This window comes from Petromyzon marinus, chromosome 38 (assembly GCF_048934315.1).
Source record: "Petromyzon marinus isolate PM22_M1 ecotype Great Lakes invasive population chromosome 38, UKy_Petmar_22M1.pri1.0, whole genome shotgun sequence".
NCBI lineage: Eukaryota > Metazoa > Chordata > Hyperoartia > Petromyzontiformes > Petromyzontidae > Petromyzon > Petromyzon marinus.
The window spans coordinates 1,150,176-1,175,212 of NC_133704.1; the positions used below are offsets into that span (position 1 = coordinate 1,150,176).

The window sequence follows — 25,037 nt, forward strand, 5'->3', positions numbered from 1 at the left end:
CCATACTTCACAATATCAAGGGCATCATTACACAGATGAATATCCACGAAGCCAGAGCTACATCTGAGCACCTTTGTATCCCCCAACGCTGATATTTACACACTGCACCATGTACTCCTTAAAGGCTAAATCGACCCAAGAGATGCCAAGACACCGGTTCAAATATTTCGCCACCGTTATTGCTCACGAGCGGGAATCGAACTCGGGTTGCGAGGTTACAGCCAACCACTGCGCCACCGCTCCACGCAACACACACGCACGCACGGCTGGTGTCTCACCTGCTGGTGGTGGCTGCCATTCCGCGGTGGTGCTGCTTGGTGGTGGCTGGGGCTAGAAGAGGAGAATGACTGCTGCCAACCACAGCACGTAAATGAGCAGCATGGCCAGAATGTCGTAGTAATAGACGAGCGAGCCAGAGCTCGGCTTGCTCACGGCCTTGCGTGCGTCCATGACCAAGCAGTGATCACCACCCCTCTACAAAACAAAGACAAAGACCCCCCGTATAGCCTTTTACAGACTGTTGGGGCAAGTGCTGTTAGCGAATAGCCGCTATTAAGGCCGGCACGGCACACGAAGGGGTGGGTGGCCAGCAACCAGGCCCGGTCGCCTTTGTCTCTCCCTAGCGGCAATGCTTACACACCGCACCAGGTACTAATTTGAAGCTGAGTCGACCTAGGGGAGGACCAGGACCGGTTCAGATAATTGGCACTGGTGTCGGCTGCGAGTGGGAATAGAACTTGGGTCGCCGGGGTCGTAGCGCAGCGAGCTAACGACTCTACCCTACCACTCTAAACGTGCACGGACCACACACTCATAAAACCCGCTTGAGAACCAAAGATTCCTGCGTAAGGCGAGGCACCCGAAACGTCCAGATCCTGCCTTTACTCCCAGTGACAGTGCAGAGGACTTCCACTCACCTACGCAATAAGAGGTAAAGGTGTAGCCCTGCAATGACTTGCTCATTCCACTGCTGGTGGAAGGGCCTCCACTGAATGGAGCTCCAGGGAGCTCCTCTACTGTGAGGATAATTTGGCCTACTCCAAACTACAACCAAATCCTTGCTGATAGAAGCCGCTCGGCCGACACGTTGAGCTATTCTTTTCTACTCCGGTACAGCAAAGGGAACCCCACGACACCGAACGGCTTCCTGAAGGCCCCACACATTCTGGTGGACCCAAGCCGTCAGCTGTTTAGCCCAAGGCATCACGCGGCTGAAGGCCAGTCGGCCCAAACGCCAAGAGCCGACCTTTGCTCCGAGTGACCGTCTTCACGACGTCTTCCGTCAACATACATGCGCCTGCCCCAATACAAACACTGCCCACCACGCTCAGCTGTGTCAACACACGCAGCAGTTCTGTGTGATGTCAACTTGTTAGGCAGAGTCATCTTGCCTCGCCTTCCCTTCAAAGGGACAACGCAGACCGCCTGGTTTGAGACTCAAACATCACAAAGCCTCATGGCCTTCACATTCCTCGAAGACACTCGGTGGTGGAACCATCAGCCCCATCAGAACGTCAGCAGGCCGATGCTGCACGTCTCCTTCATCAGTGGACAACTACAGCCAAGCCACAGCAGTGCGACTGCGGCAATGCGACCCATACAATGCAACAAATTGTCTCAAGATGTCTCGGACCCTGTCGTTGCAGCGCGTATCCAAGGCTCTGTCTGAAGGGTGCCCAACCCGTAGCACGCGGTGACACGTGGAGTGGACCCGTGATATCGCACTAGGGAAGCCCAGACCCCCACGAGTTACTAAAGGCTATGATGATGACGATGCCATCACGTGCGGGCCCAATGTCTCAACCATGAGCCAACACAACGTCTCGCTCACAGTTAACGCATCTCAACCAAGTTAACACTGCAGCACTCGAAGTTAGCACCAACAATATCTCACGCACTATGAGATAACACAATGTCCACGAGTTAACACAATATCCATGAGTTAACACAATATCCACGAGTTAACACAATAATCACGCACTAACACAATAAACACGAGATAACACAATGTCCACGAGTTAACACAATGTCCACGCGTTAAAACAATGTCCACGCGTTAAAACAATGTCCACGCATTAAAACAATGTCCACGCGTTAACACAATGTCCACGAGTTAACACAATGTCCACGAGATAACACAATGTCCACGAGATAACAGAATGTCCACGAGTTAACACAATGTCCACGAGTTAACACAATAATCACGCACTAACACAATAATCACGAGATAACACAATGTCCACGAGTTAACACAATATCCACGAGTTAACAATAATCACGCACTAACACAATAATCAGGAGATAACACAATGTCCACGAGTTAACACAATGTCCACGAGTTAACACAATGTCCACGAGATAACACAATGTCCACGAGATAACACAATGTCCACGAGTCAACACAATAATCACGCACTAACACAATAATCACGAGATAACACAATGTCCACGAGTTAACACAATGTCCACGAGTTAACACAATATCCACGAGTTAACAATAATCACGCACTAACACAATAATCAGGAGATAACACAATGTCCACGAGTTAACACAATGTCCACGAGTTAACACAATGTCTACGAGATAACACAATATCCACGAGTTAACATAATAATCACGCACTAACACAATATCCACGAGTTAATACAATGTCCACGCGTTAAAACAATGTCCACGCGTTAACACAATTTCCACGCGTTAACAATGTCCACGGGTTAACACAAGGTCCACGAGTTAACACAATGTCCACGAGTTAACACAATGTCTACGAGATAACACAATATCCACGAGTTAACATAATAATCACGCACTAACACAATATCCACGAGTTAATACAATGTCCACGCGTTAAAACAATGTCCACGCGTTAACACAATTTCCACGCGTTAACAATGTCCACGGGTTAACACAAGGTCCACGAGTTAACACAATGTCCACGAGTTAACACAATGTCCACGAGATAACACAATGTCCACGAATTAACACAATGTCCACGAGTTAACACAATATTCACGAAATAACACAATATCCACGAGTTAACACAATGTCCACGAGTTAACACAATATCCACGAGTTAACACAATATCCACGAGTTAACACAATATTAACGAGATAACACAATATTCACGAGTTAACACAATATATCTCACATACTTGGCGACTTCACCCGGCATCTCACGCTGTGAGTGAACCTCACATCTCACGGTGTGAACTGGAGGCTTCCACCTCGTCCACCACGGGAGAGGCTACCACCTCGTCCACCCCGGGGAGAGGCTTCCACCTCGTCCACCCCGGGGAGAGGCTTCCACCTCGTCCACCACGGGGAGAGGCTACCACCTCGTCCACCCCGGGGAGAGGCTTCCACCTCGTCCACCCCGGGGAGAGGCTTCCACCTCGTCCACCACGGGGAGAGGCTTCCACCTCGTCCACCCCGGGGAGAGGCTTCCACCTCGTCCACCCCGGGGAGAGGCTTCCACCTCGTCCACTCCGGGAGAGGCTTCCACCTCGTCCACCCTGGGGAGAGGCTACCACCTCGTCCACTCCGGGAGAGGCTTCCACCTCGTCCACTCCGGGAGAGGCTTCCACCTCGTCCACCCTGGGGAGAGGCTACCACCTCGTCCACTCCGGGAGAGGCTTCCACCTCGTCCACCCCGGGGAGAGGCTTCCACCTCGTCCACTCCGGGAGAGGCTTCCACCTCGTCCACCCCGGGGAGAGGCTTCCACCTCGTCCACTCCGGGAGAGGCTTCCACCTCGTCCACCACGGGAGAGGCTTCCACCTCGTCCACTCCGGGAGAGGCTTCCACCTCGTCCACCACGGGAGAGGCTTCCACACCGTCCACCACGAGAGAGACTTCCACCTCGTCCACCACGAGAGAGGCTTCCACCTCGTCCACCACGGGAGAGGCTTCCACCTCGTCCACCCTGGGGAGAGGCTACCACCTCGTCCACCCTGGGGAGAGGCTTCCACCTCGTCCACCCTGGGGAGAGGCTACCACCTCGTCCACCCTGGGGAGAGGCTACCACCTCGTCCACCCCGGGAGAGGCTTCCACCTCGTCCACCCCGGGAGAGGCTTCCACCTCGTCCACCCCGGGAGAGGCTTCCACCTCGTCCACCACGGGAGAGGCTTCCACCTCGTCCACCCTGGGGAGAGGCTTCCACCTCGTCCACCCTGGGGAGAGGCTACCACCTCGTCCACCCCGGGAGAGGCTTCCACCTCGTCCACCCCGGGGAGAGGCTTCCACCTCGTCCACCACGGGAGAGGCTTCCACCTCGTCCACCCTGGGGAGAGGCTTCCACCTCGTCCACCACGGGAGAGGCTTCCACCTCGTCCACCACGGGAGAGGCTTCCACCTCGTCCACCCCGGGGAGAGGCTTCCACCTCGTCCACCACGAGAGAGACTTCCACCTCGTCCACCACGGGAGAGACTTCCACCTCGTCCACCCCGGGGAGAGGCTTCCACCTCGTCCACCACGGGAGAGGCTTCCACCTCGTCCACCCCGGGTCCGCGCTCACCGCTCGCTCCGCACCACCGGCAGCTGCACCCCGCGGCTCCTCGCTAATGAAGCTGCGCCGCCTTCCCCCTTAGAGATCGCTTCTCTCAGCGCTCCTCAATAGACGATAGCGAGGGGAGACAGAGCGAGAGAGCGAGGGGAGACACAGCGGGGAGACAGAGAGAGGAGACAGAGAGGAGAGACAGAGAGGAGAGACAGAGAGGAGAGACAGAGAGGGGAGACAGAGAGGGGAGACAGAGAGAGAAGACAGAGAGGTGAGACAGAGCGAGGGGAGACAGACAGAAGAGACAGAGAGAGGAGACAGAGAGGTGAGACAGAGAGAGAAGAGACAGAGAGGGGAGACAGAGACAGAGAGCGAGAGAAGACAGAGAGAGAGAGGAGACAGAGAGAGAGCGAGGTGAGACAGAGCGAGGTGAGACAGAGCGAGGTGAGACAGAGCGAGAGGAGACAAAGCTAGGGGAGACAAAGCTAGGGGAGACAGAGACAAGAGACAGAGAGAGACAGGAGACAAAGCGGCTCCGAGGGAGAGGCCCGGAGACAGCGGGGCCAGGGAGCCGGGACGTGACGTCACCACGCGGGGCGGTGGTGAGGGGCGGGGCGAGGGGGTGAGGGGCGGGGCAAGGGGTGAGGGGCGGGGCGAGGGGGGTGAGGGGCGGGGCGAGGGCGGGGTGAGGGGGTTGAGGGGCGGGGGTGAGGGGGGGTGCAGGCTCCACGTGAGGAGCTACTCGCTAACAGCCCTTGCCCCTACCGCCTTGTGCAGGTTTTACTGTGCCGGGGGATCTTTGTCTTTGGAGGCTTCAACGTGGAGGTGAAGGGTCTGGGGGGGATGAGGTGGGGGGATGGGGTTTGGGTGGCGAGGAGGAACGGGGGCGGCGTGAAGAGACAAACATAATGAGGGGCGAGGCTGGGAGTAGGGGTGGGGACGAGGTGGAGTCGGGATGAGGAGGCGGTAGCAGGATGAGGAGGTGAGTGGAGCACGCGGGAGGAGGGGGGTAGCAAGTGGCTGCTGGGAGGGCAGTGTGGGGGCAACGAGTGCGGTGGACGGCGGTGGAGACGCTGCTGATGATGATGCTGCTGATGCTGCTGCTGCTGTTGATGCTGCTGCTGCTGATGCTGCTGCTGATGATGCTGCTGATGATGCTGCTGACGCTGCTGCTGACGACGATGCTGCTGATGATGCTGATGATGCTGCTGATGATGCTGCTGCTGCTGATGCTGCTGCTGGTGATGCTGCTGCTGATGCTGCTGCTGCTGATGATGCTGCTTCTGATGCTGCTTCTGATGCTGCTGCTTCGGATGCTGCTTCTGATGCTGCTGCTGATGATGCTGCTGATGCTGACGCTGCTGCTGCTGATGACGCTGCTGCTGCTGACGACGCTGCTGCTGACAACGCTGCTGATGATGCTGCTGCTGATGATGATGCTGCTGCTGATGACGACGCTGCTGCTGATGACGACGATGCTGCTGATGATGACGCTGCTGATGCTTCTGCTGCTGATGGTGGTGGTGGATGCATGGCTGGGCGAGTCGCAGGGACTTGATGCCGCTTCGATTCGCCCACGAACAGCGGCGACGCGGTTCGCGAACCCGCAGGGGCTCGCGAACCCGGAACCCGCAGGGGCTCGCGAGCCCGCAGGGGCTCGCGAACCAGCAGGGGCTCGCGAGCCAGCAGGGGCTCGCGAACCAGCAGGGGCTCGCGAACCCGCAGGAGTTCGCGACTCCTGCGGGGTCAGCAGTGCGCTGCACTTTGCCGTCCAGAGGTCGCCGATTCGACTCCCATCTCCCGGCGCGGCAGCTGGAACGTTGTCTCTTATTTGATCCCTCCAGCGTCATCAGCCTCGGTTGTCAATCGGCAGACCGCGTGTGGTGAGCTAAAGTGTGTGTGGGGGGGTTAACTCCCGCCGGATTAATACATTTGGAGTTTGCGTGCCGATCTCACCGTGTGGTCGCGTGGATTTTTTCTCCGGGTCCTCCGGTATTTCCCTCCACATTTAGACTCAACAACACACGTGTAAGAGTATTTGGCTGCTATAGATGTTCACACGACGATAAGCCACGTCGTTGAGCTATCATTTGCGGCCAAGTCGCTTCTGAAAAAGAGCGATACAGCACGATGGGCCTTAGCCGGTAAAATACAAAAATAATTTCGTTTATTCAAAGACATTTGGCCAGCGTTTAAGAGTCGAACAAACTATCCCGTGCGGCAGAGGGGCTCTGTGCAGCTGCCTTTGGTGGGAGGCGCTGTGCATGTTGATGATGGTCGTGGTTGGCACGTACCACTCTAGGACACTGAGCAATCCTCCGGTGTGATTCGGTAACCGAATCGCCAAGGTGTTGCAACCACACCCAGCGAGGGAGGAGGCTCTCATCTCGCATTTGAATTCCAGGACTGGAATAACCACAGTCCGCGATACGCTGCCGACGTTGGTTGGCATCGGCCGCGGTGGGGTAATCCGAGAGGGGGAGGAATTGAACAAAGAGGGGGGCCCTACGCAATCCTCTTAAGAGCCCCCCCCCCCCATCAGTGCGCCACCAACCCTGCTACCCGAGACGGCACCCTGATTCCCCATCAGCACCAGCGGCGTCGTAACGACAGTATCAGCTCAGGGGGTGCGGCAATCGGTCAAGGTGGGGGCCCCAATTTGCGGAAGCCCAAACGTGACAACTCCATTTAAAATAAAACGTGGAGCGTAAACGAAAGCATTTTCATAAACAAATTAAACGTGGTTGTCCAGGGGGCCCCTAACTCTCTGGCCAGCAGGGGGGAGGGGGCAAGGCACCCCCTGCCCCCACGCGAGTTACGCTACTGGCCACCAGCAAGGTGGTAGATGCGTCTGTCCCACTGCCACCACCTGTGTGTGTAGACGGGTGAAGAAGGTATTTGCCGCACGTCTTGGATGTAAGACGGTGGGCCTCCCCTAGATCGACTCCGCCTCAAATGGGCACAACCTGGTGCGATGTGGAATCATCACCACGAAGGTAAACAAAGGCAGCCGGGAGTGGTGCTGGCCACTAACCCGCTATCGTGTGCCGTACCGGCCTTCATGGCTGATTCGCTCACAACACTTATCCCAACATTTCCAATACGGGTTGGAGGGATATCTTTGGAGATGGCTCCTGAATGAGCCTCACCACGAGGCTCGCAACAAGCCCTGGCACGAGCTGCCGTCGACTCGAGTGGCCGCAGCGCGCGAGCCACGGGCCCCTCGGGCTTGAGGAGGATTGTCCCTGGGGTAATTGACGTTCCGTAGCGTAGCTGTCGAGCGGAGGGGCGCAGGCGGTGCAAGCGCACCAGGGCCCGCGTGGGGCAGGAGGGGGCCCAGGCTTCGTGCCAGGAAGAGGCGGTGGGGGGTGGGGGGCCGGATTGGAGATAGGTGGGGGACTCCATTAATTCCTTGCACAGGGCCCGTGATGCCAGCCGCTGTAGAGTATAAAGCTGTGGGGTGATGCAAATCACAATATTTATATGCAGGAGGAGGAATCCGATGAGGTATAGAGCGGGTAAGAACATTGCAACAACAAACAACACAAACACACGAAAGTAGTGCAAAGGCAGGTAAACAAATCACCCAAAAACATCAAAATAAAACTAATCCATCCGCATCCTACAAGGCTCGTTTACCCAGGTAAAGCCTCAGAGTCTCAAGACTCTTAATTCAGGAGGGTCCTGCCAGGTTTTCTCGGAAGGGGGCGATGATGCTGCTGCCATGCGCGCCATCCCTGATGTTCGGGGCCGATGGACCGGCTGTGTGAGCAGAGCGCTCCAGCTGGGCAATAGACGGTTGCCAAGCAACGTGAGCATCGCAACTCGCGGCCTATGCCTCTCACCTCGGCCCCTTTTGACAATAACTCGAGCACCCATAATAAATGTATTAACTTAAATTAAACTTGTAATACGCCGCCGCCGCCGCACGGTATTTTGCTCCAGAGAGAGAGAGAGAACCACAGACAAGCTGGGAAGCATGCAGCTGTGGACAGGCGCTGAGACAATGCCAACAGTTTCCCAAGCTCTGCGGTTCTCTATATAGTAAGATGCTTTCAGCCAATTAACGATTGTTTATACACACCGGAGAAAGTGCGCGCGTGCGAGTGGACAACACTCCCTGTACAGATGAAACAGATGGAGATTAGTCCGCATCTGCTGTAGCGCCTTCTCGACCCCCACGGGAAGGGAATTTCATACGACACCTTTGTGCGGTGATCCACCAACCCTTGCTGCTGCCTCGACAGCGCTGGACCGCTACAGGCAGCCACGTGTAGCAGTTTCAGTTTTTTTCAGTTTCATTTATTTGGTATAGCCCTGTGAGCCATTCGGCTCTTGAATCGGGTGCAACCGCAACAAACAAAAAACTAAAACATGAACAAAAAAACATCTTAAAGTGACTATGTGATTTGTGCAAACAGAAAATCCAAGAAAAGACAGCAAAATATTGCAGAAAAAGCACCGTACACCAACGCTGTGTGCAAAAATCCCAGTGGGATGCAAGTCAAACAACAACAACCACAAGACAGCGTAGCCACCGCCGCTGCGGAGCAGTCAAGCGGCGGTAATGGGCACTGACCCCTGTGTCCACACAAACCCGGATTAAGCAGTAATTCGTTTCCATGTGCGTTGGCACAATCCGGCGTCCATGAAGGACGTTAGGGGCTCAGGTGATGCTGCGATTAACGCCACCAATCCAATTAAACGAGGCGAGGCCCCATTTCCCGTGCCCTCCGTCATCAAATCCTGTCTCAGCTCGCAATCCCATCGGCCCGGCCGGGCATCGACAAAACCCGAGCGCTGTGCTGATGTCACCACCTGTGACGAAGAGTTTCAAAAAAGAGAAGAGCTTGGAACCGCCATTGCCCCATCCTCCACTGACCAGCGTGGTGAAGAATGGTCAAACGACCCTCAAGACCGATGCGGTATGGGGAGGCCATCATCCAACAGTGGAATGCCCAAGGGCTGTATGCCTTATCAACAATAACCCTGATTGTTGTGTCGTCGTCTTTTGGCCTCTGACCAAAACGCTCGGAATGGGCCCGATGACATCAGAGCCCAGAAGCTAAGCAAGGCTCCGAGACCCCCTCCTCCAACCCGAACTGACCGGCGTGGCGACGCATGGCGGAGTGACAAACAGGCCGTGCGTGTACGTTGTCTTTAGAAACGCACAGGAGTGGAGGGTGGCAGCCTTCAGGTGGGCCGCTCTCTTCAGTGAGAAATCGCGTCAACCCGGCGAGCGAACGCCGATCAACGATCTCCCGGTCTCCACGGAAACAATCACTCTAAACCACCAAGACGGCCCTCTCCTCCGGGGGGAGGGGGGGGGGCAATCGACACGCTCTTACATCGGGTCCTGGATCAAGGACCTTCCAACTCAACACCGAGGGACTTTCCCCGGAGTGGGCGAAGCGCGAGTATCCCCGTCGCTGCCGTATCCATGGATACGACCTCACCACTGTAGCCACCGCCACCACCAACCGATACGTGGCCCGTCCCGACGGCGCGGAAGTTCTATTACTACACTACTCTCAACCAGCAGTGGATTGGCCATGGTTGCTGATGATGAAGCGTTGATGATGACGACGATTGCCTCGTGGCAGATTATGAGAGATGATTCATCCCCCGACGGGTGGAGCACACCCACGTCTCTGAGAATCTCCATGCCCCACGTGTGGGGGCGTGATTAGTGAACGTGTCAGTAACGACCCCACTCGGCCCAGCAGTCAGGAGGAGGGGGGCTCAAGCGTTACCCCCCCCCCCCGTATCGAGTTGGGAAGGGGGGCACTGCGAGGGGGCTGAACTCACGAGCCGATCGGAGATCTCCCCCCGGTCTCAATACAGCAGCGTTGCAGGGTTTGCGAGGGATGACAAGGACCCCCCCACCCTGTCCAGTGCGCACTGCTCCTCTTTGTACCCCGGCGGCTGGGTGCTCTCCATCCCGTTGGCTGTGGTGTCATTGTTGCACCGCCTGTGCACACTATTTTTGTTGTAACTATTTTAAACTTGTGTTTTTGTAATGATCAGGTAAGACCCCACTGAGTTACGTAGCTCTTTTTTTAGACGCGACCTGGATACCACAAATGATAGCGCAACAAAGTGGCTTATCATCATGTGGAGATTTATAGCAGCACTAACACTCTAAACACGTGATGTTGATTCTATTTATGGAGGGAAATACCGGAGGACCCAGAGAAAAATCCACGCGACCACAGGGAGAGAGACAGCGCAAACTCCAAATATACAGGTGCCGGGGTTGGAATCGAACCCACGACGTCTTGTATACCAGGCGAGGCAGATAAACATCTCACCACCAGGGTGCCAATCGACAGCTAGGCCACTGCTGCTGTAATACACGACGCGATACACGAGTCTTCGACGTGATACACGAGTCTATAACGCGTATGGAAGCAGCCGTGTCTCAGGGCGCCGTGCAGACACGGGGATGTTGGTATCTTTTGGATACCAATTTTTTTACTTGACAAGGAGAGAAAGAGACAGTCAAAAGCAGAGGAGAAGAGGCAGGTCTTACGCCTGGATTTGAACAGGGAGTCGACAGCACAGATGTCTGTGCGGAAGTGAGTTCCAGACCGTGAGAGCAGCACACCAAACGAGGCAACCCTGGCCACACCACTGAACCCTGGCCACACCACTGAACCCTGGCCACACCACTGAACCCTGGCCACACCACTGAACCCTGGCCTTGACGCCATTTCTGAGCCACTTCCATCCGATGCTGAACGCGGCCTTCACCTCAAGTTTTGTCGCCGATCCCGTTGGGTGTTTGGATGGACATGCCAAGCCCTTGCGGCAATCCGCTCGCTGATGGACGAGGGCGGTTATGTGACCGTACTGCACCACACTCACTGGACAGCGGTGGGGGGGAGCACGGACGTGATGACGCCACAGACCATCGTGCAGTCCGTGCAGCGATCGGGATCGTCACGACTCGCACCCCCCGCGACGGCGCCCGCGATGCTCGGGTTCCCGCGCGGGGTCACCCCCGACCCCACGTGTCGGGCGGAGCTCTCCGGACGATGCGCCGGCCGCGCTGCCGATGCGCTTGCCCATCGGCCGGAGCGACGTCCCCTCGCTGCCGACGCGGTGAGACGCGCGCCCATTTATTGACCGGGGCAATCAAAACGGCCGACGAATTGACCAATCGGTTAATTGAACGACGGTGCCAGAATTCACCACGGGTGGAACGCAGGGCGGGCGATTCGATTCCACGGCACGGACAAGGCCCCCCCCCCCTCACCCTCTCGACTCGCTGCACCAAACGGCACGAGTCCTGCGCTAAACACGAGCGGGAGCTGTCGTGCCCACGTGTTCGCCAACTCCCGGACAAAGCAATTGAACGGCGAAATCACTTCCAACTAACTATTTTTATTTTATTTTACCAGGTAAGGCGCACTGAGCTATATAGCTTTTTTTTCAGAAGCGACCTGACTGTCAAAATGACAGCTCAACAAAGTTGCTTGTCGTGTGGAGATTGATAGCAGTCAAATACTCTAAAAGTATGTTTCTAAATGTGGAGGGAAAAAGCGGAGATCCTGGAGAAAAATCCACGCGACTACGGGGAGAGAGACACGCAAACTCCAAATATGCAGCAGGCGTCAGGGTCGAACGCACGACCTCCTGTACACCAGGCGAGGTAGTTAACATCTCGCTATCGCTGCGCCCTTCGGACCAAATCTCTCATAGTTGCGCAACATAGCCATACGAAATTATCATCATCATTATTACCGCGCGCACCATGGATCTGTAACGCTTATCAGCGTGCATTTTGCACAATCATTTCAGAATTTAATTAGCTGTACGTAATCTGACGGCTAGCGGGCAGGGCAAGGGCAAAAATTCGTTTGCGTGTTTGCAAATCTTGTCGCGCCTTCTGCTTGACTCGTATCTCTGAAGCTCGCACCCCCCATTAGCATGGTTTGCTACGTACGGTGTGAAAGAAGTACAACATACGTGCAAGTTTGAAGTAACCATTCGATCAACATGTCTGGTTTTGAATAGCGCGAGTCCCTAACGGCAACACAACTTTGTACTCGAGTTTCACTCAAGCTGTATCGTCTTTACGGGGGTTCTCTCGCCGCCACTGTATCAATACGGAAGGACAGACACGGAGACGGACGGAGTCGATGGAGTACGACTTTCAGGGTCGAGTTGGAGAGCATTTCACCAGACCCGCTGTATCTCTTTCCCACTGATTAGGTGTCCGTAGGCATGCTGGTACGCTCGTGGCAAGCGGACGCAGCCTCGTCGCGTTCCCGTGCGGTGAAATGTTAATCGAGCGTTATTCCCCTGCTGCGCGGACGCATCGCTCGCTTCGGTGCTGCGCTACTCCGATGCCGGTCGGACGGTTGTGTGTGGCGCGTACAGCGCAACGCACGCACGCAGCCATTACGTGACACCTGCTCCCACATCCTCGTCACGTTTCACAGACTTAATAACGTCCACGTTGCATCCGTTGGCAACGCTCAACCGCACGCTTCCGCAGTCTGTCGCCGTTTCACAATCGGTGACGTTCTGGGGTAACTTCCCTCGTGCACAGCGCGCAGAGAGGCAAAGCGGTGGGGCGGCCACTCTCCGTCTCTCTGTTCTGTGGACAAGGGCCATTGCCCGAAACGACGCCAATTACATGTTTGCCTTTTAGAGGCCACGCGGCGTTATATTGAGGAACGTGTTGGGTTTATTAGATGACCGTGCTTGTGCCACCACTGCCAACGCAGCGGCGTCACCAGATCATTTGTCGTTGTTTCTTTGGTTCTCGAGAGCCAACAGAGCCACAGCAATGCACCCGATAGCGACAGGTCGCAGAAGCCAAGCAGGATTTTAACAGCATCAATAGAGCTTGGATGGGCGACCACCACCATGCATAACAGGCGCTGTAGACTGCTGCTGCGATGTCAGCAGAGTTGAGTGCAGAAAAACCCACCGTTGTACTGTACTATGCTCCAACGTCTATGTTCCCCACCTTCACCAACCCGCACTAATCAGCACGGTGAAGTACGGTGAGGTAACCTCCGCAACCAGCACGACACAGGGAGGTTCTCATCCAGCAGTGGATTGGTAAAAGGGCCGTACATTTACTCGTACAAAAACGAGAGTGCAGGTCGGCCTGGCTGCGGGGGTGTTGTGTCGTCCGGGCTGCCAAGGCGTCTGAAAGCAGCACTGTACTGGCATGCCCCGTTGCCCTTGTGGGTATAAATAGAGGCAGCCACATGTGCGGACAATGAGACGCGCGATTACGCAATAGTACAGGCCCGGGGCGAGGCTGGTGGCATGGCAGTTGGTGCACCGCGAGTTCCACTCCCGGCCGCGGTTAACATCGGTGGCCGCCGACGTCTTAACCTATACCCAGTGGCCCTGCCTCTTCGCGAGCACCGCAACCGACCGGCGTGACGAAGTATGGCCGAATAACCGGCACGACGTGGCGAGGTGCCCGAGCGGCTGTGATTTGACGAGAGAGGCGGCGAGAAGACGCGTCCTGCGTGCCGCAAGAGTCTCGGCACGGAACTGGGAGGGTCGGTCGATCGGAGGACACTCGCTGTTTTGAATTCGCCAAGGCTCGGCCGCGGCACCGCACGCGAGCGGCGCAGCGGAGACGGTGCGAAAAAACCCATCGCCAATCAACAGACGCCTCCGCCCCCTTCCTACAGCTGGCACCCTGGCCCCTTTGGTCCAGGAGGCCCCAGGGCAGTCACACGGCCCGCGCGATCCATGGCGACGCCGGCTGCTTGCATGGAGCCGTCGGTGACCCTTGAATGGAACAAAATGTGAACGAAGGTGACGCGACGGAGCGTCGCGCTTCGGGGACATGTTCCAGGCACCAAGGCTGGATGCTGGGGCCTTTCTAAAAACCGACAGCCACCGTGGGCGACGAAGCTCGGGGAGGCCGTCGTCCGGCGGTGGGCCGCATGTCACAACCTGCCATGAAAATGCGTGCATATTTTTTTTTTACGTCATGACCAGTAGGATCACAATCGTGCTCCCAACATATCACGAGTGGGTCGTGTTCACGTAAATCCCTCGCTCTCCGCGCCGGCGCAAGACCTGAACCACGCCGCGTCAAGGAACTGCCTCGTCGGAGACACCGCGGTCGCGTAACTCCGGTTACTCCAACGACAACACCTACCATTCGGCACTCAGTGGTGTTGACGTCACCACGGCTATTGCGCCAGGCTATGTGCACTTTAAGGCCACGTGAAGTGTCGAACGCCAGCTGGCAAGAGGTCACGGGATAGACCCAGGTGTCGTGGGTTGACTGACTGAGATGACTGGTAGATAAACTAAAAACGCAACTCAACTTTTTATTTTACCAGCAGCAGCGTCCTTCGCCAACGCTGGAGGGCACTCCTCCACACTCTTGTGACGAGCGATCTGTGGCTTACGTAAGAGGGTAAAGGGGCACAGCCCTGCAATGTCTTGCTCACTCCACTGCTGCTGGTGGAAGGAGGGAGCTGCCGGGAGGCGGCCAGCGTGTGCGATCCGTGCCATGGGTGGGGGAGCTCCCACGCTTGTGAGCCAAGCTCGTAGCATCCAGACACAAGCCTGGCTCACGTGGGGGTTGCCGGTCATCGCCGATGGCTGCACCAGGCCAGGGCTGTGAATCTTACAAAGCATTTTTTTCCTTCTTAAAATGCCGCGTTTAAAAACCCAAATGAAAGATTATTTACCATCCTTAGGATTCATTTGGTGGATATACTCAAAACCCAAAACGAAAACATTCATGATCCGAAGGATCTGTGGGATTATTCCTAACATCCATGCTATGGGCTCTAGGAGTTCAGTAGAAACCTCCTGCATCTCAGGGAGTAAGATGAAGGTGAACGGGGGGGGGGGGGGTACCGTGGGGAGTGTGGAGGGACCGTCGTCGTTACCGTGGCTATAGATGTTGCCGGACTCGTTGTGTAGGTAGAAGAGGCTGTGGAGGCAGTCCGAGCCGGTGGAGACCGGCCGGTACCCGGCCAGCACGAACTTGTTGAAGCGCAGGTGCGGAGGGCAGCTGGCCCAGTCGAGCAGGCGAGGGCGTGGCATGGGCCCTGCGGGGATGAGCGCACCAAACACGCTCCTGCTTCAATATTTATATCGATAATCATATTCCTGTTTATTATTCATATTAATAATAATGGTGATTCTTTCACGGACGGGACATCACAACGTTTGATTGAGAACTCGGAGGTGCGAAGCCAGAGCTCAAAATTCCTCGTAAGCCGGCCTGGACTAGCAAGAGCCTGCTCTGGGTGAGAGCCTGGAACGGGGTGAGAGCCTTGAGCTGCAGCTTGAATGTGGATGGTGCTGCTACTGCTGTGCATTGGGAGAGTGAGTTCCAGACGGCTTCTGCCAGGGCAGTGACAGAGAAATGCCACTCAGCCAAGAAGAGTCCTGGTTTGCTACTCCACCGGTTTACCCAGAAAACAAAAAAAACACTTTTTTCAGGAGGGTCCTGCCAGGTCTTCGCAGAAGGTGGAGGGGGGGGGGGTCTGGGTTATGTTGCATTGTGTAATATCAATATAATAATTTGTGGGTAATCTTTCGGCATTGGGATATTTTGGGCCAATGCAGGTTGCATTGTGTGGTTTTATCTACGCAAGAAAAGCACTACGTTACCAATCACCACAGACCACGTCTGTGGCAATTGGTAACGTAGTGGTGAGCACATCGCGCTTATAAACCAATAACCCCAGTTGGATTCCCGTTTATGGCCAGCCCTCTGATGCAATGTGCATGCTATTTGACTTGCAATTATTTTATGCTCGTGTGTATATTGTTTTATGCCCGTGTGTGTATTGTTTTATGCTCGGGTGTATATTAATTGTTATGCTCGTTGCTGTTGCAGGGAAACGATGCAACTTTTACAACTCACTTTCAAGCGGCAGTCCGCGTCGCTGACAACCACAAAGTGGGGGGCTCATAAAGGATGTGGGCGCAGAGAAATGGCCAAGAGAGGTGCGGGTCCCGTCTGGTCGCAAGGGCAAACGCAGGCCAGTGTAAGATTGGGGTTTTTTTAGTGTTTAGTATTTTGCCGAGTAAGCGGTGTTGTAGATCCGTGCTGCAAGTGAGAAGTTCTGACGGCGGCGGGTTTATTGTGAATAATCTGCTGCTGCTGCTGTTGTTGTTGTTGCTGCTGCTGCTCTGGTTGGTTTGCACGTTCCCTCCTCCCTGCGATGATGTCCGGTAACCGCGGCCACTGCCCCACGATCTTGGGGCCATGGTCATCGTGACAACAGAGCTGCTTGGCGCGACGGGGCCTTAGCAGCTTAAATGATACAGCCTGAGTCCAAGTCTATGAGTCCCTATGTAACTATGGATCTCTGTGTAACTCTGTGAAACTCTACGGATCTCCACGTAACTCTACGGATCTCCACGTAACTCTACGGATCTCCATGTAACTGCGATACCGTCACTGCCCAAGGTCTTGAGCCGTGGTCGTCATGGCAACAGAGCTGCTTTGGCTCAACGGGGCCTTTGGCAGCCGAGTGATTGTAAGCTGAAGCTGTGCTGCAGAGGAGGAACCCCCCCCCCCAAGGTCGACTGGGAACATCCCACGGGGCCCCCCGTACAACCGGGGCCGAGTTGGCGCTGGTGGCTGACCTCGTCTCGTCGTGGCGAGCGAGCGCACGGTGCCGTGACTGCGCGTGAACGTCGCGTGGCCAGGGAGGGGAGCTCACACGGTGGATGGTGCGAGGCGCCGAGCCTCGCACCGCGGTGCTAACCGATGTACGCCAATGGGCCGTGTCGTCGGGGGCGACATCAGCAGCAAATATTTAAACCGGTCGCGTGCCTCCCCAGGTACGGTGTGTAAAACATCAGCACTGGGGAGACAAAGGCGGCCGGTCGTGATTCTGGCCACCCCACCCCCCCTACCTCACCCCCTCATGTGCCTTGTCGGCCTTCATAGGCGCTGCTACTCCCTAGCAGCAGCACTTGACCCAACAGGCTGTCACAGGCTACACGGGGGATCTTTGTCTCCATTGAGTGTGATAAGGGGGTCGACAATAACACCACACTTACACGCCATCGGGCTCAATCGCTCCATCTACGCAGCGTGCTCCCTTGGCTTCCACTCCGTGGTTCGTCTTACGTTTCCTAACTTTCCGTCGGTCAGCTGATGTCTCGAACTGGCCGTGTGCTCTCCCACCCCCATGTGTTCCTCGTGCCGCGTACCTCTCCATGCTTCACTGCCCACTCTTTCCAAACAAGAGGGTTATATTTTTACGTTTACAATGGAAATACAGCGAGAGAGGAACACGTGGATTGTTGAAGATTTTCCGATCAGTCCAACTGTGGGGGAAAAGTTGAGTTGGGGCTTGTTGGGCAGGGCACGTGACGGATATGGGGGACGATGTTCGAGATTAAGAACGGAGCGGCAGCCCGGGGGGATGGAACGCCTCCGAGAGGTCGTCCGCTGCGGAGGAGACGGAGCGATGAATTCAGTCCGTATCGCGGGTGCTGGATGGGATCGTCGCGTCGCAAGACCGCGAGAGGGTCGTGGGGGCGGCGACTTGGGGCGGCCTGCATCCAGCAGTGGATTGACCATGGCTGATGATGGTGGTGGTGTTTTTCTGTGCTTTCCAAGGTGAATAAGATTGTTATCAAACGCATTTTTTTTAATTTGGTCTCATATTCTGGGTCAAAAATAGGAGGGCCTCTCTGATAGCATCTTGGATGTCACGATAAGCCGCGTTCCCCTGGCTGCTAGCCGGGGATTAAGTTGTCAAGCGCGACATTTTCTGAGGCTTCGTGACCCCCTCCCTGGACCTTAACCCCCTCCCCCACCTCCCCGACAGCGGAGAGGGGGGGGGGCGGTGTATACTTTCTGGAGCTCAGCCCCGGAGAATTCCGGCTGCAATAAAGCCGAGTAGTCGACGCCACTCGCAGCCGCGCAGGCGTCCGTGAGCAATTGGTGGCTTTGGGCGGAGCGGTGGTGCAGTGGTTAGCTCACGTGGCAGCGAATGTCTGAACTCGTCCTGCGCCTTCCTCCCCTAGGTCGACTCAGCCTTGGGGCCGTCAATAAATGACGTCACGCGATTTTGGACGATTTTTGACCCCCTCTTCACACGGCGTCACAAAGTCAGACCCCCCCCTCAAATATGACGTCACAAAGCTCTGCCCCTCCCCCCCCAAAAAATATAAAACATGCTTCAAATCGCTTTAAACTATTGTCATTGTAGTGCGTATTTAATGTGGCGCTGCACTCTGTTGTTGTAAGAGAAAACATTTATTTTACAAGTCTATTTAATTAAGTAGAACGTGTTTATATTTATTTAAAGTTGCGCATTTTGATGTGACGTCACATTTCTCAAGCCCCCTCGTTACACATCGTCACAAATGTCTGAACCCCCCCCCCAGGTGCGTGACGTCATTTATGGGCGGCCCCCTTAAACGAGTACCTGTTGCAGTGTGCAAACATCGGCACTGGGGAGACAAAGACGGCTGGGAGTGGTGTTGGCCACCAACCCCCTCCGCACCTCCGATTGGCTACATACGGTGCAAAAGAAGTTCAACATACATACACACCTACCTACGTGCCGGACTTCGTAGGTGCTCGCTAACAGCACTTGCCCCAATAGTTTGTTAAGGCTATACGGGGGATCTTTGTTTTTAGTACAGTGAGGGAAAAAAGTATTTGATCCCCTGCTGATTTTGTACGTTTTCCCACTGACAAAGAAATGATCAGTCTATAATTTTAATGGTAGGTTTATACTGGTAGGAACGAAGTTGTAAACTGAGTGTACCAGCCTGCAATAGATTAATGTGTCCGTCCGTCCGTCCCCTTTCAATACTTTAACGAAGTGAAGAATTCCAATGTTCCTACCAGCCCACCCTGCAGGGACCTGTTTTGAACAGTGAGAGACAGAATAACAACAAAAAATCCAGAAAAACGCATGTCAAAAATGCTATAAATTGATTTGCATTTTAATGAGGGAAATAAGTATTTGACCCCTCTGCAAAACATGACTTAGTACTTGGTGGCAAAACCCTTGTTGGCAATCATAGAGGTCAGACGTTTCTTGTAGTTGGCCATCAGGTTTGCACACATCTCAGGAGGGATTTTGTCCCACTCCTCTTTGCAGATCTCCAAGTCATTAAGGTTTCGAGGCTGACGTTTGGCGACTCGAACCTTCAGCTCCCTCCACAGATTTTCTATGGGATTAAGGTCTGGAGACTGGCTAGGTCACTCCAGGACCTTAATGTGCTTCTTCTTGAGCCACTCCTTTGTTGCCTTGGCCGTGTGTTTTGGGTCATTGTCATGCTGGAATACCCATCCACGACCCATTTTCAATGCCCTGGCTGAAGGAAGGAGGTTCTCACCCAAGATTTGACGGTACATGGCCCCGTCCATCGTCCCTTTGATGCGGTGAAGTTGTCCTGTCCCCTTAGCAGAAAAACACCCCCAAAGCATAATGTTTCCACCTCCATGTTTGACGGTGGGGATGGTGTTCTTGGGGTCATAGGCAGCATTCCTCCTCCTCCAAACACGGCGAGTTGAGTTGATGCCAAAGAGCTCCATTTTGGTCTCATCTGACCACAACACTTTCACCCAGTTGTCCTCTGAATCATTCAGATGTTCATTGGCAAACTTCAGACGGGCATGTATATGTGCTTTCTTGAGCAGGGGGACCTTGCGGGCGCTGCAGGATTTCAGTCCTTCACGGCGTAGTGTGTTACTAATTGTTTTCTTGGTGACTATGGTCCCAGCTGCCTTGAGATCATTGACAAGATCCTCCCGTGTAGTTCTGGGCTGATTCCACACCGTTCTCATGATCATTGCAACTCCACGAGGTGAGATCTTGCATGGAGCCCCAGGCCGAGGGAGATTGACAGTTCTTTTGTGTTTCTTCCATTTGCGAATAATCGCACTAATTGTTGTCACTTTCTCACCAAGCTGCTTGGCAATGGTCTTGTAGCCCATTCCAGCCTTGTGTAGGTCTACCATCTTGTCCCTGACATCCTTGGAGAGCTCTTTGGTCTTGGCCATGGTGGAGAGTTTGGAATCTGATTGATTGATTGCTTCTGTGGACAGGTGTCTTTTATACAGCTAACAAGCTGAGATTAGGAGCTCTCCCTTTAAGAGTGTGCTCCTAATCTCAGCTCGTTACCTGTATAAAAGACACTTGGGAGCCAGAAATCTTTCTGATTGAGAGGGGATCAAATACTTATTTCCCTCATTAAAATGCAAATCAATTTATAACATTTTTGACATGCGTTTTTCTGGATTTTCTTGTTGTTATTGTCTCTCACTGTTCAAATAAACCTACCATTAAAATTATAGACTGATAACTTCCTTGTCAGTGGGCAAACGTACAAAATCAGCAGGGGATCAAATACTTTTTTCCACACTGTATGTGTGTGATCTGTGTGTCCGATTTAAGTGTGTAATGTGTTTGTGTGATAAGGGTGTGTGTGATGTGTGTGTCTGATCTACGTGTGTGATGTGTCTGTGTCATCTATGTGTGTGATCAAGGCGTGTCTGATCTATGTGTGTGTGATCAGTGCGCATGTGTAATCTGTGTGATCTATGTGTGTGTGTGATCTGCGTGTGATCTCTCTGTGTTATCTGCGTGTGCACTTACATGAGTAACTGGCACAGAGTGTAAGCAGCGTAATTAGGAAGACAAAAGCGGCCGGGCATGGTGCTGGCCACCCACCTCCACGTGTTCCGTGCCGGCCTTCAGCGGTGCTACTCGCTAACAGCACTTGCTCCTACAGTATATTAAGGCTATACGCAGGATATTTGTCTTTGTGTCTGTGTGTATGTGTGTAATTCTAACACACACAGACATCTGTCAGTCATCTCAGTCAACGCATGGCACCTGGGCCTGTGCCGTGACTTTCAGCCAGCAGCGAGCCTTCGACACTTCACGTGGCTCAAAAGGACACCTATCCTGGCACACGCGCCGTGGCCAACGTCACCGACACCTGGTGGCGAACACCCGGGTGTGTCTGTGTGTGTTGTGTGTCTGTGTGTGTTGTGTGTCTGTGTGTGTCGTGTGTGTCTGTGTGTGTTGTGTGTGTCTGTGTGTTCGTGTGTGTTGTGTGTTCGTGTGTTGTGTGTTCGTGTGTGTTGTGTTCGTGTGTGTTGTGTGTTCGTGTGTGTTGTGTGTGTCTGTGTGTGTTGTGTGTCTGTGTGTGTTGTGTGTCTGTGTGTGTTGTGTGTCTGTGTGTGTCGTGTGTGTCTGTGTGTGTTGTGTGTTGTGTGTGGTGTGTGTTGTGTGTTGTGTGTTTGTGTGTGTTGTGTGTTCGTGTGTGTCTGTGTGTGTCGTGTGTGTCTGTGTGTGTTGTGTGTCTGTGTGTGTTGTGTGTTCGTGTGTGTCTGTTGTGTGTTCGTGTGTGTCTGTGTGTCTGTGTGTGTTGTGTGTGTTCGTGTGTGTCGTGTGTGTCTGTGTGTTCGTGTGTGTTGTGTTTGAGTGTCTGTGTGTTGTGTGTGTTGTGTGTCTGTGTGTGTGTTTGTGTGTGTGTTGTATGTCTGTGTGTGTTGAGTGTCTGTGTGTGTTGTGTGTGTTGTGTGGTTCGTGTGTGTTGTGATTCGTGTGTGTTGTGTGTCTGTGTGTGTTGTGTGTCTGTGTGTGTCGTGTGTGTCTGTGTGTTCGTGTGTGTTGTGTTTGTGTGTCTGTGTGTTGTGTGTCTGTGTGTGTTGTGTGTCTGTGTTTGTGTCTGTGTTTGTGTCTGTGTGTGTTGTTTGTCTGTGTGCTCGTGTGTCTGTGTGTGTTGTGTGTCTGTGTGTGTTGTGTGTCTGTGTGTGTTGTGTGTGTTCGTGTGTGTCTGTGTGTTCGTGTGTGTTGTGTGTGTTCGTGTGTGTCTGTGTGTTCGTGTATGTTGTGTGTGTCGTGTGTGTCCGTGTGTGTTGTGTGTTCGTGTGTGTTGTGTTTGTGTGTCTGTGTTGTGTGTCTGAGTGTTGTGTGTGTTCGTATGTGTCGTGTGTGTTGTGTGTTCGTGTGTGTTATGTGTTCGTGTGTGTTGTGTGTGTTATGTGTTCGTGTATTGGTGTGTGTTCGTGTGTTCGTGTGTGTTGGTGTGTGTTGGGTGTTGGTGTGTGTTGTGTTGGTGTGTGTTGTGTGTTGGTGTGTGTTGGTGTGTGTTGTTGTGTGTTGGTGTGTGTTTGTGTTCGTGTGTGTTGGTGTGTGTTGTGTGTTGGTATGTGTTGTGTTCGTGTGTGTTCGTGTGTGTTGGTGTGTGTCGTGTTTGTGTGTCTGTGTGTGTCTGTGTGTTGTGTGTTGTGTGTTATGTGTTCGTGTGTGTTGGTGTGTGTTGTGTGTCGGTGTGTGTTGTGTGTTCGTGTGTGTTGGTGTGTGTTGTGTGTTCGTGTGTGTCGGTGTGTGTTGTGTGTTCGTGTGTGTCGGTGTGTGTTGTGTGTTCGTGTGTGTTGTGTTCGTGTGTGTCTGTGTGTCGGTGTGTGTTGTGTGTTCGTGTGTGTTGGTGTGTGTTGTGTGTTCGTGTGTGTTGTGTTCGTGTGTGTCTGTGTGTTGGTGTGTGTTGTGTGTTGGTGTGTGTTGGTGTGTGTTGTGTGTTGGTGTGTGTTGTGTGTTGGTGTGTGTTGTGTGTTGGTGTGTGTTGGTGTGTGTCTGTGTGTTCGTGTGTGTTCGTGTGTGTTGGTGTGTTGTGTGTTGGTGTGTGTCTGTCTGTTGTGTGTTCGTGTCTGTGAGGAATGGTGGCGCAGCCGTTAGCGCTACGCTGCGCTACGAACCCCGCGTCCCCGAGTTCGATTCCCGATCACGGCCAACACCAAGTGACGATTATCTGCACCGGTCCTGGGCCTCCCCTAGGTCGATTCGGCCTCAAATGTGTACCCGGTGCGATGTGTAGTAAACATCGCCACTGGGGAGACAAAGGCGGCCGTGCGTGGTGCTGGCCACCCACCCCCTCGTGTGCCACAGTGCCGGTAGCCTTCACAGGTGCTGCTCGCTAACAGCACTTGCCCCAACAGTCTGTTAAGGCGACACGGGTGGGTGTCTTTGTCTAATTGTAAGTTGTTAAATGTAAGTGGGTGATTGAGTGTGAGGTTATCGTTGTTGCCTCTTGTACCCGACTGTGTGTGTAATGTTGTGTGCGGTGCACCGTGTGTAATTGTGCGTGTAATGGTATGCATGTGTGTGTGTGGTTGTGTTTTGTTGAGGATCGTCGACCAATACGTATGATTAGTGTGTGTCTTTGTGTGTGTGTGTGTCTTTGTGTGTGTGTGACTGTGTATGTGGCTGTGTGTGACTGTGTGTGTCTCTGTGTGTGTGACTGTGTGTGTGTCTGTGTGTGACTGTGTGTGTGTCTCTGTGTGTGTGGCTGTGTGTGTGACTCTGTGTGTGTCTCTGTGTGTGTGTCTCTGTGTGTGTGTCTATGTGTGTGTGACTGTGTGTGTGTCTGTATGTGTGTCTGTATGTGTGTGTGTCTTTGTGTGTGTGTGACTGTGTGTGTCTTTGTGTGTGTGTGACTGTGTGTGTCTGTGTGTGTGTGGCTGTGTGTGTGTCTGTGTGTGTGTGTGGCTGTGTGTGTGGCTGTGTGTGTCTCTGTGTGTGTGTGTGGCTGTGTGTGTGTCTCTGTGTGTGACTGTGTGTGTCTCTGTATGTGTGTGTGTCTGTATGTGTGTGTGTGTGAGACCACGAGTGAGTCGTCTGTGAACCAGTCTCGGGCCTCCCCTTGGTCGATTTAGCTTCAGACGAGCACCCGGTGCTCTGTGTAAAGACAAAGGCGGCCGGGCGTGGTGTTGGTGTTGTTCCACTCACGCCCTCGTGTGCCGTGCCGGCCTTCACAGGTGCCGCTCGCTAACAGCACTTGCCCCCAACAGTCTGCGAAGGCTACACGGGGGATCTTTGTCTGTGTGTCCCGTACCGTTCTCAGCGATGTGTCGCGTGGACGTGAGGCAGCGCCGTGAGGGTTGAAGCCTCCAAGATCCTCGATGCGGAACCGCGGATCCCTTCCTGCTGCTCGCCGCCTTGAGGCCACAACCACCGCGAGCCCCCTCCCCAGAGGCGACAACCACCGCGAGCCCCCTCCCCAGAGGCGACAATCACCGCCAGCGGCTTCAGGCCCGGATTGCCGCCTCCAGCCACGCGAACCGAGCAAGGGGATCGGACGCGCTCACCCACTCCATAGACCCCCACCTACAGCCCCCCCTCCCCCCTCTCCCCGCATCATCCTCCTCCTCCTCCTGCGATCACATCCCGTCCGCGTCTCTTCACCCACCCCTTGCCCTGCTCTCCTCTCCATTGCTTTGCACACACACGCGCACACACGCACCCACACGCACACGCACACACGCACCCACACACACACGCACACACACCCACACACACGCACACACGCACCCACACACACACGCACACACGCGCCCACACACACACGCACACACACCCACACACGCACACGCACACACGCACACACACGCACACACACACGCACACACACACACGCACACACACACGCACACACACACACGCACACACACACGCTCACGACTCCTCCACAGACCCCCACCTACAACCCAGCTAAGCCAGTCAGCCCACGTCTCCGCTCCTCCCTCCCTCTCGCCCTGATCCTC

General features: G+C 54.3%; 1 protein-coding gene across 2 annotated transcripts in view; it reads right to left on the bottom strand.

Annotated features, from left to right (window-relative positions):
- Positions 1-24,601, bottom strand: part of PAQR4 (progestin and adipoQ receptor family member 4) — a 36,859-nt gene extending 12,258 nt beyond the window's left edge. Inside the window, exons 1-2 of one of the 2 annotated variants that reach the window (XM_032967985.2) lie at positions 24,329-24,601; positions 15,385-15,546 (exon numbers count right to left, since the gene is read on the bottom strand). In XM_032967985.2, the coding sequence (XP_032823876.2) occupies positions 15,385-15,541 (157 nt within the window). In that variant the 5' untranslated portion in view covers positions 15,542-15,546; positions 24,329-24,601. Of the gene's footprint in view, positions 1-15,384; positions 15,547-24,222; positions 24,288-24,328 lie in introns of those variants that run through there. The other variant, XM_076072486.1, reaches the window with a different exon arrangement.
- Positions 24,602-25,037: the final 436 nt, after the last annotated feature.